At 43.0% G+C, this 19,284-nt stretch overlaps 3 protein-coding genes across 4 annotated transcripts; all 3 read left to right on the top strand.

Annotated features, from left to right (window-relative positions):
* The first annotated feature begins 230 nt into the window (after positions 1–230).
* Positions 231–7,791, top strand: LOC131131811 (uncharacterized). Of its 2 annotated transcripts, XM_058076720.1 has the most exons (7): positions 231–396; positions 701–817; positions 1,713–2,356; positions 3,107–3,208; positions 4,306–4,672; positions 5,837–7,045; positions 7,298–7,791. In XM_058076720.1, the coding sequence occupies exons 2-7, from the start codon at positions 715–717 to the stop codon at positions 7,540–7,542; spliced, it is 2,670 nt and encodes an 889-aa protein (XP_057932703.1). In that variant the 5' UTR covers positions 231–396; positions 701–714; the 3' UTR covers positions 7,543–7,791. The 2 variants fall into 2 exon arrangements, with proteins under 2 accessions (XP_057932703.1, XP_057932713.1); XM_058076730.1 differs by lacking the exon at positions 701–817 and having other exon boundaries at positions 236–396; positions 7,298–7,790.
* Positions 7,792–7,994: 203 nt separating this feature from the next.
* On the top strand, positions 7,995–10,283 carry timm10 (translocase of inner mitochondrial membrane 10 homolog (yeast)). Its single transcript, XM_058074739.1, has 2 exons — positions 7,995–8,228; positions 9,663–10,283. The coding sequence occupies exons 1-2, from the start codon at positions 8,158–8,160 to the stop codon at positions 9,856–9,858; spliced, it is 267 nt and encodes an 88-aa protein (XP_057930722.1). The 5' UTR covers positions 7,995–8,157; the 3' UTR covers positions 9,859–10,283.
* Positions 10,284–10,437: 154 nt separating this feature from the next.
* On the top strand, positions 10,438–19,197 carry unc93b1 (unc-93 homolog B1, TLR signaling regulator). Its single transcript, XM_058074542.1, has 13 exons — positions 10,438–10,593; positions 11,838–11,942; positions 12,047–12,188; positions 12,266–12,419; positions 12,488–12,649; positions 13,336–13,465; positions 14,427–14,520; positions 14,686–14,810; positions 16,029–16,211; positions 16,297–16,570; positions 16,648–16,769; positions 17,071–17,193; positions 17,337–19,197. The coding sequence occupies exons 2-13, from the start codon at positions 11,838–11,840 to the stop codon at positions 17,598–17,600; spliced, it is 1,878 nt and encodes a 625-aa protein (XP_057930525.1). The 5' UTR covers positions 10,438–10,593; the 3' UTR covers positions 17,601–19,197.
* Positions 19,198–19,284: the final 87 nt, after the last annotated feature.

The following is a 19,284-nucleotide window of genomic DNA, read 5'->3' as shown; positions in this document are numbered from 1 at the left end:
AAACGGTTCATTTCAGTGAACCGTTTCATTCAGTAAAAAGATCCGTTCATTTCGGTCGGTCTCGGTCTTTCAATCACCTAACCCCACCCATCCACAGAGCGAGGCGCTACGATAGGCTAAGACAGGCAATCACGCAGATAGTCCCGCCCTGCAAAAAGGAACGATGAACTGACTCTCCAGAAAAAAAGCATTTGCGACTGAACGGGTAATTTAGGGGCGGTGACCTCGTTCATTCCTTTCACAAAAAAAGAACTAGTTCTTTTTACCCGTTCGTTCATGACCGACACACCACTAATTCACCACGATATCAGTAGTGTTGAACATCATAACAGGTTTGGGGAACCACTTCTTAGAATTTTGTATTTAAAAGCAAGCGACACAAGGAATATAACATCGGTAAGTCATTTTGCTAGCTGTTAGCACAGTGTTAGCCACACTGTAGTTGAAAGTTTTCATCAATGTGAAGTTTCCCAACGTTAAAGTTCGCCATTTTATTTATTTTTCTGGACTATCCATTAATCGGAACTTGTTGCTCCACTTTAAAAGAAAAATGTTTGTAACTGACTTTGGCAGCGTTCAGCGTTCAGTCACGTGTAGCAAACGTGAACGCCATTGCACCTGCTTACAGCGTCGCTTCATTATAAGCTAGCATTAGCTTGGAAACATAAGATGATGGCTGTGTCATTTGAATTCCACGAAGATTGCAGTGCAAGCATGCAGTTATTCCAATTGCGGGAATTCGGTGTGAAGCTTCTTGAAGAGCTCCAGAGGCAGCAAAACAGTGCACAGTTCTGCGATGCACTTTTGCAAACTGAGGGTGAGGCCAATAAAAAAACACCACAACCACTTTAGGTCTGTCACGATAATAACACTTTGCTGGATGATAATTGTCATTGCTGATAAACACTATTATTGTCAACATTATTTTTAGACTTTTTTTCCACGATTGTAATGATAATATATGGCATAATAATGGCTTTGCGCATTAATTTCCACACGATTGTACAGGTTTAACGTGATACTATTAACTATAGGAACACGTTTTCAATTCAGTGGTGATTATTCGGCTCGTCTTTTGACAATAAAATAACATCCGGTCCGAGTCTGTGTTTGTTGCTAGAAACTCATCTATTTGAGTACTGGTGCTCGAAAGGAAATACTTTTGATTAGTTATACATCGGGTTCTTTACCTTGTGAGCACTGGTTGTCCTCTAAGTAAACAGTCATATCAGAAAGTCAAAGATTTACTGCTCTTAATTTGAAGTTCCACCGCAAGCATCCTCTGAGTACGGAAGTAACGCGAAATAACACAAAACGTTTGCTAGCTCTTTATAAAATTCGTCATTTTTTCCCGTGGCTATAAAATGAACAAACAAAAACACCCCAATCAAAATGAAAATGTTGCTTTAGCAAAACTTACAATTACAATATTTCCAATTCTCAATCAGTGAATATTGGAAAACGAACGTCATTGTGTGTCAATGGAGACTCATTTGCATATACAATGTTGCGCTAAATATGCAGTTTACTTTAAATGAGTCAAAGTATATATTCTCGATGCACCAAAATGTACTCTCATTCGCTGGTACACCTTATATTTTAATGACATCATGCAGTTAATCTATTTATTGATTGTCGTGACAGGCCTACAAAAACAAACAAAAAAAGAACACATTGACTGAACTTTAAAGCCTTTTCTCATCTTGTGTCAGGTATCTCCGTACCCGTCCACAGCTGTGTCCTAGCAGCACTGAGCCCATACCTGTCTCAGCAGTTAGCAGCCACCCCGTCCCCTCCTTTCGGACAGAAGCGCCGGCTCCCACTTCACGGTCTGAACACCCACACCCTACTGAAGATGGTCGGTCTCCTCTACTCGGGAGAAGTGCAGGTGAACGAAAGGGATGCGAAGGATGTGATGGCTGCCGTCCACAAGTTTGGGATGACACCCCTTGTGGAAAGACGCGGGACCAGAAAGGAGGTGGAACCCAGAGAGATTGAAATGCGAGATGCACAAGTGCAGGCCCGCGTGAGAGATGCTGTGGAAAATAGGAGTCCTGTATCTACGGAGGCCCAGTGGGAAAATCAACCTCTGACCCCAGAGCGTGTCACTGTTCCACCCCAAAGCATCCTGCCAGACTTGCACCAGTCTATAACGCATCCCACCTCAAATACAAACATCTCCCATGATGCATCTACTGATTCCGGCCGTGTGCCGACTCGAGGTGGGCAAGACACGGGTGGCGAGAACATGCCGGAAGATGAAAATGCCAACTCGGCACCGAGGAGGTCCGCCAATATCGCAAAGAAGAACCTGGCCAAGATGGAGCAGTTGCACAAGAAGCAGATTTCTGTCAAGGTGAGGAAAGGTAGCAGGGGTGTCAAAACTGCGGCTTGAGGGGGGAGATACATGCGTTCACATTTAGCGTCTCCAAAAGCGTCCAATAAGAGCAGAAATTTAGCTACACTTGTAGAGTGGCATGAATACAGAGCCCAGGGGTGTGCCCAAGTTTTTCCATATTTTTTTTGATATTTTATAAGATATGCTAAGAAGTTTTATATATTTGAAGAAAAAAACTGCATGGCCTTTTAGTACAATGCTTTTTTTCCCCAATTTCTGCTGTTTTTTTATGATTAAAAAATACTGTTTTCTCTTAATAGTTAGATTTCATTCTTGTAAAATGACACCTATTTTTGTCATTTGACACCAAATTTTCCGACCTTCTAAATATGTTTTTTAGCGTTATTAGACATGAAATAACACCCCTATAGTCACCTTTATACTCCTATAACCCAATATAGTAGAGTTAATGCCCGAAAATATGATCTCAATTAGACTCATGTGTGTTAGCATCTGTAAAGTTAATTGTTTTTCCTTTTTTTTTTTTAACGTCAGGTTTCTGTACAGTACTTCCTGCGGTGGCTGTTGTCCCCTCAATGTAACAGTAAAATACTACATATCACATGTCCCTAAATGTGTTTTCACCTCACATTTATTAGTATGTTTCGAAAAACCGTGATCGAGTCAAGTTGCGAAATTTGAAGCGCAAAGCGGTGAGGGGATGACCCTGCTCACGTAATCGCATGTCATCTGGGATTTGTCGTCTAGGTGACGCTGAGGAGGAACAAGAGCAAGACAAAAGGACACACATGGGAAGTGGTGTCCATGCAAGAAGATGAGCAGACGATGTCGTTTGCTTCCTTGTCTCAGGTAAGAGAAACAAATCACATACCAATAACACGTATTGTCGATACTCTACGTATGACTGCATTGTAGAGTTGCTGTGTAAGGACTGGATCATGCTAGCTTCCATGGAGAACAACGTCATGTTGATGTTTACCCTCTTCCTGATTTCTTGAATGTTCTTAAATGTTTCAGATCATCAGACAAATTTAAACATTAGTCAATGACAACACAATTGAACACAAAATGCAGTTTTTTGTTCCCCCAGAAAGAAAGTAATTAAGATCTATTAGCTATTTCTAAAGCTTTGGGACTCCAGCAAACCACAGTGAGAGCCATTATCCACAAATGACGATAACCTGGAACAGTGGTGAACCTTTCCAGGAGTGTCCGGCCAAATGCAAAACGACCCCAAGAGCGCAGCAACAACTCATACAAGAGGTCACGAAAGACCCCACAACAGCATCCAAAGAACTGCAAGCCCGCCAGAAAAATTGGCACGACCTTTTTAAAAAGCCTCCAATGTGGCCGAATGACAACAATTCTGCAAAGTCGAGTGGGCCAAAAATTCCTCCACAGCGCTTTAAGAGACTCATTGCAGGTTATCACAAACGCTTGATTGCAGTTGTTGCCGCTAAGGGTGGCTCAACTTATTAGCTTTAGGGGGCAATCGCTTTTGTAGCTTTGGATGTTTTTTTCACCCTTAATAATAAATGTGACGTAATGACTGCTGGGAAACACGGGTCCCGGGTTGAGACCCCTGCTCTAAAACCGGTGTAGTAGCTAAAATGCTTAGTGAAGCCAGCTTCCTTGCTAACTTTGATAACTGGGGAAGCTCGCTTCGTGTTCTACCACAATGTGCTTGTAGGTACTTGTCTCATTGCAGTGTTTAGGTGTTTCATTCAAACGTTTGTATTTTATTTGTCTCAATAGCACCATCTGCCAAGTAGTGCACAGCACGAAAGTATGAATTATGTTGCTCATGAACTACAAAACATTGATGCATCATGACAATTGTTCTGTAATCACCTTCAGGCACAGGATGTGGCAGAAAAGACTATATCGATATCGAAAAGTGTGATATGGAGTTATATTTCATGAGAACGGTGATTATCTCTCCATAGGAAGACTCCAACCTCCAACAGAAAGAAGTGGCCGACATCCAGCCCGCATCCTCCACGGCCCATCCACCCCCCAAGTCCGCAACACCTCCATCCCGCCCCGACGCCACGCCTAACCCATCACACCGCAGCCATCGCACCCCCCCACACCAACCGGAGCAGCTTGACTGTGACGGCCCCGCAGGAGAATACGAAGAGCAGTTAGAGAAGATGTTGGAGGACATCATGAAGGGCCTGAACATCCTGCCCAACGTGGGGGTTCCAGAGGGTGAGGCGGGTCACCGGAAGATGCTTGCTGATGTACCGGCACCGCAATGCCCGTCTGAGCGGAACCTCGGGATTGAAAGCGAGCAGCCGTCGGCACACAGAGGTGATTTAAGAACGCTGGCTTACGTCAGCAGGCGGTGAAAAGCAACACGGTGTAAACACGCTAGCACACACGCACGTACACACGGCTACAGTCGGCTAGCCTGGCCTGTTTCCATTCCCGCTCCATAAGAGGAGGGAGGTGACATTATGGAGTTTTTATGAATTGATTATCCTGTCTATGCTTAGGTGTCGTCCTTAGTAGTCTACACACGGCCCCATTATGATGGCTTTATGAGCGAGATGGCATCAAATCTCCTGCTGGAGGCCCAAATATGTATCAGTACTAGGGCTGTCTTTAATTAACGATTTTCATCAAATCTGATACGTTTGATTTTGTCCACAAAAACACAAAACTGTACCTTTTTTAAAAAAAAAAAAATAAAAAAAAAAAATTATTTATTTCGGGATGCAGAAATGAATTCACATAAATACACAGCACATATTAGAAAATGGGGGCGGTCGAGTGGTTAGCGCACAGACCTCACAGCTAGGAAACCCGAGTTCAATTCCACCTTCGGCCATCTCTGTGTGGAGTTTGCATGTTCTCCCCGTGCATGCGAGTTTTCTCCGGGTATTCCGGTTTCCTCCCACATTCCAAAAACATGCTAGATTAATTAGCCACTCCAAATTGTCCATAGGTATGAATGTGAGTGTGAATGGTTGTTTGTCTATATGTGCCCTGTGATTGGCTGGCTCGCCCGAAAAATGGTTGTTTGTCTATATGTGCCCTGTGATTGGCTGGCGACCAGTCCAGGGTGTACCCCGCCTCTCGCCCCAAGACAGCTGGGATAGGCTCCAGCAACCCCCGCGACCCTCGTGAGGAAAAGCGGTAGAAAATGAATGAATGAATGAATATTAGAAAATGGAGAAAACCAGCATTTCTGCCACCTTGTTTTTTAAATATACTTTATTTTTTCAATTTTTTTTTTAAACAAAGTGGTAGAAAATGAATGAATGAAAACGTCAACATTAATACAAACAAACTCAAAACAAAAAGGGGGCACTGGACATACACAGTATCCAATTTAGTTATGTCCCATTCCTTGTCATGGTGCAATTTGAGTCATTTCCTTGGTTCCATATTGTGTATTGTGTTCATCCCACAAAGCCAGTACTCCAGTACCGGGGGTCTTGGACTAACGCCTGGCTTGTGTTGTTTCTTTAGCTCAGGACCAGCTCGACCGTGAACGTGTTCCAGGCTACGACCCCGGTGGCCTGGTGGTCCGTCAGCAAGGACTGACGGGGGATCTCTCCGCTGAGGAATCAGTGGGGCAGACCGATGGCTCGGTCCACATTGAGGCCTGTCATAGCCGTTTGATTCCCCACAGAAGCTCTGCAGACTCAGCTTTAGTCCCGGGTTCTGATGAGGGAGTACAGAATCGACACTACTCGTCATTCCAGGACAAGCATCCTCCGCAGAACCCGCGCTTCTTATCGGCTCTAGCTTCCAATCCAAATGACAACCAGCCCTGGTCTTTGCTTTCCTTGCCCTGCGTGGATGATTTGCGACTTCCGAGGTGCCTTTCTCCGATAGACCCGTTCACCTCGTTGGCAGTCGATCAGCCCGTCACCGACATCAAGCAGCAGTTGTCTTGGTTGACAAACCCGTGGCTCACTGAGCAGTCGGGACTTCTACATTTCCCTTTTGCTGACGGGGAACACAAAAGGCCACCTCGATGGAACCCAAGGCCGATGCGATGCCTGGACCATCAGCAGAGCAGACCCTGGAGCAGACCACCTCCAAACCGTGTGTGCCAAACTGTCGCAGAAAGGAAGTCCTACCCTACTAGGATGAAGAGAACTGCGGTACGGAAACAGGGTGTCGGGAAGGACGGTCCCGCATCTCCGAAAAAGCGGCGGGTGCACACTGATGACGATGTAGCAGATGCTGCTGGTTCAGTCCATTACGGGATCAAACTTGAGCAAGGCATGAGGTTCTGTTCGGTTAGTTTGGCACAAAACAACATCCTGGCAAAGGAAAGAAATATGTCCTCCCAGGGAGTCCAAAGCAGGAGCGTCGGACTTCCCAACGCTAGCCAAGCTCGCGTCAGGACCAGGAGAGCCGCCAGAAGAACAAGAACTCCAGAGCCGCAAGAGAGCACCTCGGATGGAAAACCCACAGCCAGAAGACGCGCTAAAGTCCCTCCCTTGAAGAGGAAACGAGGGTGGGCGCCAAAGACCCCCACCGTCCCTCTCGTCATTTCAAAGGGCCAAACCAAGGAGCCGAACCATTCAATCAAGATGGAGCCCGACAACGGCACGGGGAAGCCGAAGTGCCAAAGTACGAGCCAAACGGCGGCGGCGGTGATGCCGGTTCCATCAGAGAAGAGTACGGCGGCTGAGACGACACCTGATAATCACAATCACCAGCAGGGTACCTTTTTTTTCCTTGTCCATTTTCCTGCCAACGTAGTTATGATAATTGAACGTTTTTAAACGCCTCACTGATAATGTTTCATTATTAGCGGCGAGTATTTGTACGTTTATACTTCAAATATGTTCATCTGAAATCGAGTGAGAACCGACATGAGGATTTGGGTAAATATTAGGGGTGATAGCGCCAAATCTACTGTGTTTAAGATAAACGATGCCTTCAGATGCCTTGCGTTTGTTTTATGCACCACAGGCAACAGCCAAGGTTCCTCTCCCGGTGACGGCGAGGAACGTCCACACCCGAATGATCAGGACCCCGCCGCCACCAGGTCAGCAGAGATCCCCGTCTGCAAACAAGACGACGAGGAAATGGAGGTGGATGTTCTGCGGTGCTCTCCGGATAAAGTGCCTCTCGTCAGGCAGCGTGAGAATTCTAATCCGCTCCATCACACCGACGTCACCTCAGAAGAGGAGGATGAAATCGATGTGATTGGATGACAGGTCAGGAATTGACGGTCTCCATGTACTGTCTGTTGTTCGGGTTTTAGTTTAATATTCACAGCTATGCAACTTTTGTATAAAAAAAAAAAACAGACTTTTATATCGTAACTGTTCCTCCATCCATTTTTTATTGTTCTCTGTTTGTTTTGTATATTTTGTGTTGTCTGTTGGAATTATTCCAAGTATTTTTGTATCCTAAAATTTAAAATAAACCTTATTTGACGTTGGACCGGAAGTTGTGTTCCTCTGGCAGAACCGGAGGGGATTTTTAAAAAAATCGTTCGAATTAAAATACGGGAAAATATTAAAATTAAAGGGGACCGGGACGGAAATGCTAAATAGGGTTAGCTTGTTTGGTTTTTGCACGCTATTTCTCAATCGTTGGCATCCATTGAACACAACAAATACATTACAACAGAGGGCGCTGTGTCTCCCAGCCTGACTTGAATGCAACTTTATTGACACCGGAAACAGCGGCGGTAACAGACTGCACGTGTATACGTATTATCTGAAGGTTATAGAGAAACACCGGTGAGAAATCTCATCGTTTCACTGTAAGAGAACCACGACATTTTATTTGTAGTTGAAGAGGTCCCGGACTACAACACTGTCATGGATCCCATGAAAGCGCAGCAGTTAGCGGCAGAGCTGGAAGTGGAGATGATGGCTGATATGTACAACCGGTAAGGTACCGACAAGCTAACGTGAGCTAGCTTGAGTGGTCAGGCTAGGCTATATGTAGCTAGTCATCTAAAACTACTCTGTTATGCAAGTATACATTGTAATATTGTAAACATTGTAACATTAACTCAGATGATTTCTGCCAGTGTGTATGCAAGCTATTTAGATGTTTCTGGGTAATGGCTGCATAAAACATCCACCTCCTAGCTGTGTTGAAGCTGATAAAGCAAATTAGTCCAATGGCTAAGGATATTTCTCCGGATTTTCACTTTCGACGCGTTCATATAAGATTCGAGTGTAACCAGATCTCGCGAGATGAAAACGTGAAAGAGTTTTCAGTCAGGAAAAAGGCTTGTTTTTTTAAATATATTTGTTATTATTTATTTATTTTTGTTTTGTTTGTGGAAAATGGACTTGTTTCTGTGCAAAATGTATCCGTTATTCCATATAATCAATTTGTGAGGAGAGAAATTGTGTTTGAACGTCCATGAATCCAGTGCTTGCTTGTGAAAAAGGGATAACTTAATAGGTAACTTAGAACATTTAAAATTACAAGTCAGCGGGAACTTGAGGCCACCACATTTTCAAACACAAGGTTGGGGAAAAACAAACCAAGGACTTTTGTCACACATCAGACATTTTTTTGACCCATTTGATTTTGAACATATGGTTTGGAGAGTTTCAAAGTCATTGGCATTGAATCCTCCTTTCTAATCATTGTGTTCCTCTTAATATACTCTGTTTTATTTCTCCATAAGAATTTAATGTAGTATTGATGGTGGAGGATGTTTTTCTGTCAACATATAGTGAATAGGGCAGGATAAACAATTCTAGAAATCCCATCAGCCTTGGAGAGCATAGCAAAAAGGCTTGTGGGCACTAAACCTGGGATGATGGTAATTAGTCACACTATAAATGAAAATGAACTGGATAATTTTGCCGGACTGAATATTCACGTGCATGGTTTTATGATTTCATGTCCCGCCTCCAAACAGGCAGGAAGAGAGGGGTCACTCTCTGCATTGGTTTGTTTGTGGTTTAAAAAAGAAGCGACAGAAGAACATTCATTCTGAGTTCTAAACTCACTTTTTGCTCATGCGACATGGCTAAGTATTCAAAATTTTCCCACAAACCTCCACTGCCACCGATAGATTGCATTCCTGTGGGAAACATGATGATAAAACATTTAATATCTGTACAAGTCAGTTTAAATATAATTTGTGGAGTATTATATCATCAAAATGTTGTTTTATAGTACATGTTTAACAACCTCAGGCCAAGTTGCCCTCTTTAGTGTATTTAGAATTATAGTTATTTTAACAATATAATAGCCACCTATTTCAGGGGGTCCCAAAACCCCCGAAAAGCTTGCGTAATAACATGGAAATTATAGCATTTGACATTCCGCTGTACCAAGTGTCCCCCATTCTTTCCAGGATGACCAACGCCTGCCAAAGGAAGTGTGTCCCCCCGCTTTACAAAGAGGCGGAGCTGACCAAGGGCGAGTGTGTGTGCTTGGACCGCTGCGTGGCCAAGTACCTGGACCTCCACGAGAGACTGGGCCGCAAGCTGACTGAGCTCTCCGTCCAGGATGAGGACATGATGAGGAAAGCGGCCGTGGGCAGTAGATAAAGATGAGACTGGGATGAGATGGGAAATCATAGCTAGCGTGGTTTTCCGATAAATTGGTCGAAGGTGATGGAGGAGAACTTTGTGGGCTGCACCTTCCAAGCTCATCAGAAAGTGGACTCGTATGTTCAGCCAAAAGTGGACTTGAAATATGAAATATGAAACATTGTCTGGTGTTTGAAAGCAAAGTGAGAAGTAATAGTTGGAGACTGTCTTTTTTTTTTTTTTTTTTTTAAACCGTTCTCTCCGCCCCAGGACAGCACTTTCCAATCCACCAATCACAGGTGAGGTGCGTTCACTGACATAACAGAAAACACGAGCAGGTGGCTCACATGTACTGATATGGTAAGCTAGCTCTCGGGTACACGTCTGTTACTTTATACAAGTCGTTTTCTCAACCCTGCTGATGTTGTGTACAATGAATCCGGTGATTCGAAATAAATGAATAAAATAATGAATCGAATAAAATGTTCATCATATCAGCTGTAGTATGAGTGACAGTCGTAATCTGCAGCGGATATTAACATTGTTATTGCCGATAAGAAATGTGTGCTTGTACCTTTAAGACAAACACGAACAACAGATGGGGAGGAAGTGAAAAAAAAGTCTCTTTCGGTTCCCCGTGAAAGTACTTCTACTTGTACCTGCTGCATGGAAAAGGGAAGTAAAGACTTTTAGTGCCGCTTGTGTCCTTCAGGTGGACAATATTCGACCCTTTTTTGTGCCAGGGCGGACACGGTAAGTCACGCTAACGCTAGCTTGATTGATTGATTAGCTAACACCTTGTGATTCAGCACCGTTCTTTATTAACAAAAGTCCCAAAGTTCCAGTGTGTAGGGGCGTATAAATGATGGAAATAAAGGTTTAATGTGCTATCCCGAGTTAACACAGCATTTAAAACTATATTTGTAAGTGTTTGCAGCTACCTACTTCTTACAAACCAATGATATTATCGGTACTGGATCAATTGGGATGTTCGTGTTTCACACAAAGTAACAAAAGCTATCTTACAAGTAAACACTAGATGGCAGTAAAAGCACATTTTCTCAACTAACCCATTGTCATTTTACTGTATAGTAATCCCTCCATATACTGTACCCCCCCCAAAAAAAAAACACTAGTATTTTGGTTTAAACTTAGTGACGTAAAATATAAATATATAGCGTATTTTGTCTACTATATTGGGTAATACATGTGTGTAGCCATTGGAAGCCAAAAGGAAGTACGCTGTCCTGAAAAAAACTGGAACTGCTAAGATGCGAGTCTTTGTTATCTTATTTATGTCTAATATGCCTTACTTTCTGATTATGTAAAAGTTTAGGATTATAGTGAAGTTAATGATGACTATAGGGGTGATGTTTCTTGTCTTGAGGGCTCTAGTAATGTTAAAAAATCTATTTAGGAGATCGTAAACAGTTTTTTTTTGCTGTAACTGAAATATTCGCTTTATTAATATTATGAACTCGGGATTACTGTATCATAACATGCAGTACCAGAGAGGATGACATTCAAAATCCGGGTAATGCATATTCATCTAAAAAATCTAAATTTACAAGAAAAAAAAAACTCGCAAAAGGGGGCACTTATTTGACCTTTGGCCTTGGGCATGTGGAGGGGGCGGGGTGAGGAGAGAAGGGCTTGATATGCTAATTTATTTAGTTTTGCTGCCACATCGTAAATAAAAGCTTGTTTGAAACAAGGCGAAAGTTTGGAAATTTGTGACTTTTTGCGAATTTACAACTTCATTTTTTAAAATAATAAATATGCGTTTTTATTCTTGGGAATTTGCGACTTAATTCTTGTAAATGTACATTTTTTTCTTGTAAATGTACAACTACATTCTTGAAATCTCATAATATATTTATTTTTCAATAACACTTCATTATAGGTTAGAGTTGGACCATCTAGAGCGAATTCATGACACCAAGGTTCCACAGGTTCCACTGTGTACTGTGTACTGTATACTGCTTTCTGCCCACTAGATGGCGGCAATGGACGTCCAGCAGGAGTTTAAAGACGCCGATGAGATTCTAGCGCCCCCCAATGGCCCTATGAATGAAATGCTGGACGTGGGGCAGGAAGAGCAGGTGACATTTCTGATGTGATCATTACACTTTCCTGTCATTTTAAAAATGTCATTAATTTTAAAATCTTATTTAATCTAAACAAATTGTGTTTCTGTTTGCCAAAGATGGAGGAGTTTCTGGGCCCGCAGGCAGAATACAACGAGGAAGAGGAGGAGAGAAAATACTACAGACGGAAGAGATTAGGAGTCATCAAAAATGTGGTTGCAGCCAGTATCGGAGCCATGATGGTGTACAGCGTGTACATGGGTGCGTACGGTATTTGTGGCGGTGTGAGTGAGTGAGACAAGCGCACACGTTCCTCATCGGCGACGTGTGTCCTCCAGGGTTGCTGCAGATGCAGCTCATCCTCCATTATGACACGACCTACCGGGAAGTCAAGTACAGCAACCTGGGTCTGGAGGACATTGATCGTATGATGCAGAGGGGCATCAACGTCACGCCCGTCGTGGCCCTGCTTTATACACCTGTTCTCATCAGGTACACACACACACACACACACACATTGAAGTCAGACCCTTGCTCATGTGTGTAAACCTTCATCTTAGGTTTCTAGGAACAAAGTGGATGATGTTCCTCGCTTCAGGAATCTATGCCTTTTTTGTCTCCACCAATTACTGGGAGCGCTACTACACTCTGGTTCCCTCCGCCGTCGCCATCGGCGTGGCCATCGTGCCTTTGTGGGCCTCCCTCGGAAACTACATCACGAGGTGAGACACGTGACAAACAGGGACCGTGGAAGAGGTTCCACCGGACTGGAGGTAAACTTTCAGGATTGGTGAGCAGTACGTGGAATATAGCGAGGCGCTCACGTCTATAGGACCAGTATAGGACCAATTATAGGGCTGGTATTGTGCAAGCCAATACTGACGCCATCTTAGTAATCCCTCCTTTATGGCGGCTAAATTGGTTCCAGACCCCATCATGATAAGTAGAAGTAGAATCCCTTATTTTTATTTTTATTTTTATTTTTATTTTTATTTTTATTTTTATTTTTATTTTTATTTTTATTTTTATTTTTATTTTTATTTTTATTTTTATTTTTATTTTTATTTTTATTTTTATTTTTATTTGTATTTGTATTTGTATTTGTATTTGTATTTGTATTTGTATTTTCATTTTTATTTTAAAAACAGTAAACCTGTTTTTAAATCAGTTTTTAACATTATTAGAGTCCTCTAGACATGTAATAACACCCCTATAGTCACATTCACACTCTTATTACCCAAATAAAATAAACACTACCAAATAGCCAAATAAAATATCAACTCATTCAATTCCGATCCCAACAAGGTACTGATGCATTTGCCAACATCCAGGTTACCATGGAGACTGAAGCGTTCTTTTGGAATGATGCTGACTTTGTTGTCGTCATGTCCTGCCGTCTCGCACGCAGGATGGCACAGCAGTACTACGAATACGTCAACTACAAGGAGGAGCACGTGCAGGACCAGAAGAAGATTCCCAAAGGAGCGTGCCACAAATACATCATCATTTTCCACTCGGTCTTCAGTCTCATCTTCCATGTGAGTAAAAACATTTCCTCAGAGCAGACGTGAAAAGGCCTTAATGGTCACACACATCCATGTCTATTCCAGGGGTCTCAAACACGCGGCCCACACTACTTTGAGGCCCCCGCCTTGATATGAAAGTTTAATGTTAGTGCGGCCCCTGCAAGTTTGATATGGATGCTGTATGGTATCATGTACCCAGAAAAAATTATTACGTTTGATTAATGTTCATGTTAAAGGTTAAATAACTGTTAATAGTTATCCTTCCTATCCGTGTGGAAGTGGTACGTTTTTGGCTATTTAAGTTTAAAGGAAATAACTTGAAGGCTACCGTTTAGGTCGCTAGCTCTCTAGTTTGCGAGTTAGCATGTGTCTCAAGACCCTGCAGTTGTGCAATATGTTGTAAATAAAAAGAGTATAAATGTGACTATAGTCGTGTTTTGTCATGTCTACAGGGCTCTAATAATGCTTTGTTCATTTTAATCTGAAAAAAATAATTTGTCTACCCACCAACTATATGTGGTTTCTTAAGTTTTTATTATTTGCCGTTTTATTATAATTATTATATTTATTTATTTATTACTGATTGATTGATTTTCTTTGTTCTTGATTTGTTTATTTCTTTTTCATCTTATTTTGTGTAGAAAAATAAAAAGTAAGATATTTGTGAACAGTGGAATGTTTTATCAGAGCTTTTCTTGTAGAAAATTGGAACCAAAGCAAAGTTTTTAAATTTTTTTTGTTTTTAATAAATGCGTTTTTTTTTGTTTTTTTTGGAAAACCTGATGTGGCCCAGTCTCACCCAGACCCTAGCTCCAGTGGCCCCCAAGTAAATTGAGTTTGAGACCCCTGGTCTATTCCCACATTGAGTTATTTTAGCCGTCTGTACTCGGCGCCACCGCAGGGGGGCGCTAATTCCCATTCATCAATACACCGTCACTGACTGACTGACTGACTTTTCTGTTGTTCTCACCAGCTGAGCTTCATCTTTGCTGAGTTCCCCACGTGCTTCTTCCTCAACGACCACCTGCTCAACAACGACCACGATACCTACAACGTCCAAAAGTGCGGTAAAGTCACCTTTTGTCAAACCTTGTCGAACCAGACGTACCCGACACAATTGAAGCCTCACTATGAAATGAGATAACCACGACATAAGAAATGCCAAACGTTAGCAAATGTTAGCACCGGTCACGTCTAGGCTGGTTCTAAGATGGCGTCGTGTGTCCTACCAGGAGCCACAGTCCAAGGTGTGATTCCTGGATTTAATACCACCGTGCTGAAAACTCTCCCAAGCTCCATGCTGCTGATCAAAGTGGAGAGCGTTCTCATGGGCTTCGCCTTCCTTTCCATGATCATTGTAAGTTCTCCGCCATCTGCTAACATCGACTTGTGGCGTTGCCGTCGTCATTGGAGGTGGGAGTGTGGGGCGGGGGCATTGTCTATGCACAGGCAGCATAGGCAATGGATGGATAGTGCTGCACTGCTGCCTGTGTCCATCAGACAGGGAGGCTGACGTCATTGCAGCACCTCACATTCATTCATTCATTCATTTTCTACCGCTTTTTCCTCACGAGGGTCGCGGGGGATGCTGGAGCCTATCCCAGCTGTCTTTGGGCGAGAGGCGGGGTACACCCTGGACTGGTGGCCAGCCAATCACAGGGCACATATAGACAAACAACCATTCACACTCACATTCATACCTATGGACAATTTGGAGTGGCTAATTAACCTAGCATGTTTTTGGAATGTGGGAGGAAACCGGAGTACCCGGAGAAAACCCACGCATGCACAGGGAGAACATGCAAACTTCATGCAGAGATGGCCGAGGGTGGGATTGAACCCTGGTCTGCGTGCTAACCACTCGACCGCCGTGCCGCCCACCTCACATTGCACTATGGGAAAAACCTAAAAGCTTTTTTTTTGTAACTTTAAACTCGTATTGGTATGTTTGTATATTTCCTATGTGTTAAGTTAAGAGTGTTAAGTTGCTGTGTGAGGAGTTTAGTGTTCTTTGTAAGATGACACCTTATATTGTTATTTATAATGACGTCCTGATATTCCAAATGGGTTGACAAGCTGGTTGCGAGTACACTGGTATCTTGTGATTGAGCTCTAGCTACAGTAGTACTATATACTACAATTATACTACAATTAGTAGTAGATTATAACCTAGACGAAAAGTAGCTGCACAGCTGTATAGGAAGCAGGGTTCAAAGTACAGCAGGTTTTCTCCCCTATTTTAGTCGGGAGCTGATATTTTCCTGAAAGTTACCCATGTAGTATGTGCTACTGCTGATTACTAAAGAAGTGAAAAAGGTGATGAAATCTTTGTTTTGGTATGTGCCATGTTCATACAGCCATTGAACACGATACTCGGTGTGCCTTGAAACAAAAATGCCGCCACTGAGACGGATGTCTATGGGAAAACGGTTGGGATTAAAGAAGCCATGAAGAGTAAAGGTTAAAAAACGGATGTCAGACGACCATGAACCTGTTTCCTGGTTCATGGATGCTAGCTTGGTATCATTGCAGCGTCGGCGTTCCGTATGAAGTACTTCTTTTCCCGTTCGTTCAGTTCCTCGTGCTGTGTGGCGCCGCCTACCGCCCGACGGAGGAGATCGACCTCCGCAGCATCGGCTGGGGAAACATCTTCCAGCTTCCTTTCAAGCATCTCAGGGACTACCGCCTACGACTGCTCTGCCCTTTTTTCATCTACAGCGGACTTGAGGTCCTCTTTGCCATCACCGGCCTGACTTTGGTGAGTACCGTCTTGGGAATGTGCTGGAATTCATGAGGATTTGAGTCCTACAAGGATTTCTCATTTCTCATTTCCCGCCTTGCAGTCCTACGGCGTCTGCACGCTGGGTCTAAAGAAGCTGTGTCTCCTCATCATGGTCTACGGATGTTCTTGCTCCGTCTTCTCCTCCCTGTCCCTCGGCCTTCTGCGTCTCCCGCGATGGACGTGTCTTACGGGAGGCGCCGCCGTGCATTTTGTGCTTTTGGTGGTCCTCATGGTTTTTTCCCCGACTCCCCAAAACCTTAAATACGAGGCCCCTCTGCTGGTCATCTCCATCCTGTGGGGACTCGGCACGGCCCTGAACAAGACTGGAGTCAGCAGTAAGCAGGAAATCTGATTAATGTGTGGATGTTCTGTGCACAAACATATTTATTTTTTTTTAATTTGATTGTGTCAGCCTTGCTTGGTATTTTGTATGCCGAGGAGAAAGAACGCCTGGACTTTGTCTACACCATCTATTACTGGTTGCAGGCCGTCGCCATCTTTATTGTATATCTCTGGTCCAAGCTGCCGATGAGGGTACGTGATGCTGCATGTGCTTCCGTGTTTACATACTGTATGCTTATTAACGATATTATTATTATTTGAATTTTTTATTTTTATTTTTTTAGAGTAAACCTGTTTTTAAATCAGTTTTTAACATTATTAGAGTCCTCTAGACATGTAATAACACCCCTATAGTCATGGAGGACCTTATTTTGCCCGTCACTGTGCGTCGCTGGCATAGATGACGAACAAAGATATACGTTATTTCTAGTAATAAGTAGCCATTTTGGAATACCCGCTAATCTTTTCTTTTCTCCTCTCCAAAAATGGCAAGGCCAAACTTGCCATCCTGTTGACTACGTTACTGCTAGCATGCTACTGCTACTGGGTGATGGAGCGCCGCCTCGCCAAGAAAGTACGCCACAGACTGCCCCGCATCCCTCGGCCAAGACACAAGGTGATATGTGTTATGTTATGTAATAATGTAAATAATCTTTGTACAAAATAACAAAATAAGAGCATGAATGTTCAAGCAAATAGTAACTACCAATTCCAACATTTTTTATGATGACTCAGGAACGATGATGTTTGTGTCCACAGGTGAAAGGCTATCGCTACCTGGAAGAAGGCAACTCGGATGAGTCGGACTCGGAGAGAAGCGAAGAGGATGACGAAAAGGATGTGGAGCACGTCGAGGAAGAGGAGCAGTCGGCAAACGAGATGGGAGCGGAGGACACGGAGAATGAACGCCATGATGGCGAAGCCACAGGAGCTGACTCGCTCAGGCCCAGGAGGAAGAGGGCGGAGGGGCAGCAGCAGCACAGAGAGGAGGACGGCCATGTGAAGGAGGGCCATAGAGGGTGACGGACGTTCAGATGGGAGGAAGAGGGTGAGCGGTGTCGCCTTGTGTTGTTCATGCAATTTGGGATCATAATTGAATGATCTTTAAGACCATAATTAGCTAATTCACATGAACGGGTGCAGGGAATTCACCAAAATGGCAGCTGTTGTATTTCTGGACAACAAAAGAGCATTTTAATGGACATATTTTACTAACCGGAAAAAGTGTCTCCAAACCTTTGAATGCGATCAGAAAGTGTCTCCAAAACCTTTTAGTGGTAGCAGTATGAGTCAAAAGTTTGGAGACACTTTAACATTCTATAACATGGGACACTGTCTCCAAACTTTTGAGTCAAAAGTTTTGAAACACTTTATCATTCAATAATATGAGACAGTGTCTCCAAACTTATGACTATTATTGCTCACAGTCAAAAGTGTGGAGACAATGCCTCATGTTATTGAATGATAGTGTCTCAAACACTGTCTCATGTTATTGAATGATAAAGTGTCTCCAAACACTGCCTCATGTTATTCAACGATAAAGTGTCTCAAAACTTTAAAACTTTTGACTCAAAAGTTTTGAGACACTGTCTCGTGTTATTGAATGATAAAGTGTCTCCAAACTTATGACTCTTATTGCTTATCATTCAATAACATGAGACAGTGTTTGAGACACTTTATCATTCAATAACATGAGGCAGTGTCTCCAAACTTTTGACTGTGAGCAATAATAGTCATAAGTTTGGAGACACTTTATCATTCAATAACATTAGGCGGTGTCTCAAAACCTTTGATTCAAAAGTTTGGAGACACTATCATTCAGTAACATGACAGTGAGCAACATAACTGTAACATAACATAACTTTGAGCAATAATAAGCCATAATAGTCATGAGTTTGGAGACACTTTAACATTCAATAACATGAGGCGGTGTCTCCAAACTTTTGAGTCAAAAGTTTAAAAGTTTTGAGACACTTTATCATTGAATAACATGAGGAAGTGTCTTCAAACACATTTCATGATTTGGCTCCGAGACGTTGTGAAGCAGGAGTATCAAACTTTTTTGTGCCACATGCTGAAAAATCCAACGCTAGACGCTAAAGGGGTCATTTTCACATTTTTCATATATTGACAACAAATATAATATATATATTATTATTTGCATCAACATTTCAACTGTCTTTTTGCTGTACATGATGCTAAGTGCTAATGTTGGCACGTGCCAGATTGTGAGCGATACCAGATATCATTAGTTATTGAAATATTGTGCTGGTTGTTGTCCTGTGTTCCTCCGCAATATGAAATATCAAATATATTATACCCAAATATCATTACACTTGTTGCATCATATCTTCACATGACTCCTATTCTTCAACTAGCGTAGTCCAACCTCGCTGCTGGTGGGCGGGATGCAATGGTGACAAACAGGAATATCCATCCACGGTTGGCTGTAGCATAACAGGGAGGCGGATACAGCGACACCTGGAAGAGCCGTAGTGTTGGGAACATGGGAGTATGGGACCAGATGAATCCGGGGGCCTCCTTCCACGGTAAGAAGGAAGATGATTCAGCCTGAAAGAACCTTGTGTTGTGTTCAAGTGTTAGGGTTCTGGTTTGGGTGAGGGTAAGGGGTTGTTGTTAGGGTTATGATTGGGTGAGGGTTAGGGTTGGGATTTCCTGTATCCCGCCCAATCACAGTGCCAAGTCG

The sequence above is a fragment of the Doryrhamphus excisus genome, chromosome 1, assembly GCF_030265055.1.
Source record: "Doryrhamphus excisus isolate RoL2022-K1 chromosome 1, RoL_Dexc_1.0, whole genome shotgun sequence".
Classification (NCBI taxonomy): domain Eukaryota; kingdom Metazoa; phylum Chordata; class Actinopteri; order Syngnathiformes; family Syngnathidae; genus Doryrhamphus; species Doryrhamphus excisus.
This window is presented reverse-complemented; position numbering and strand designations above follow the sequence as displayed.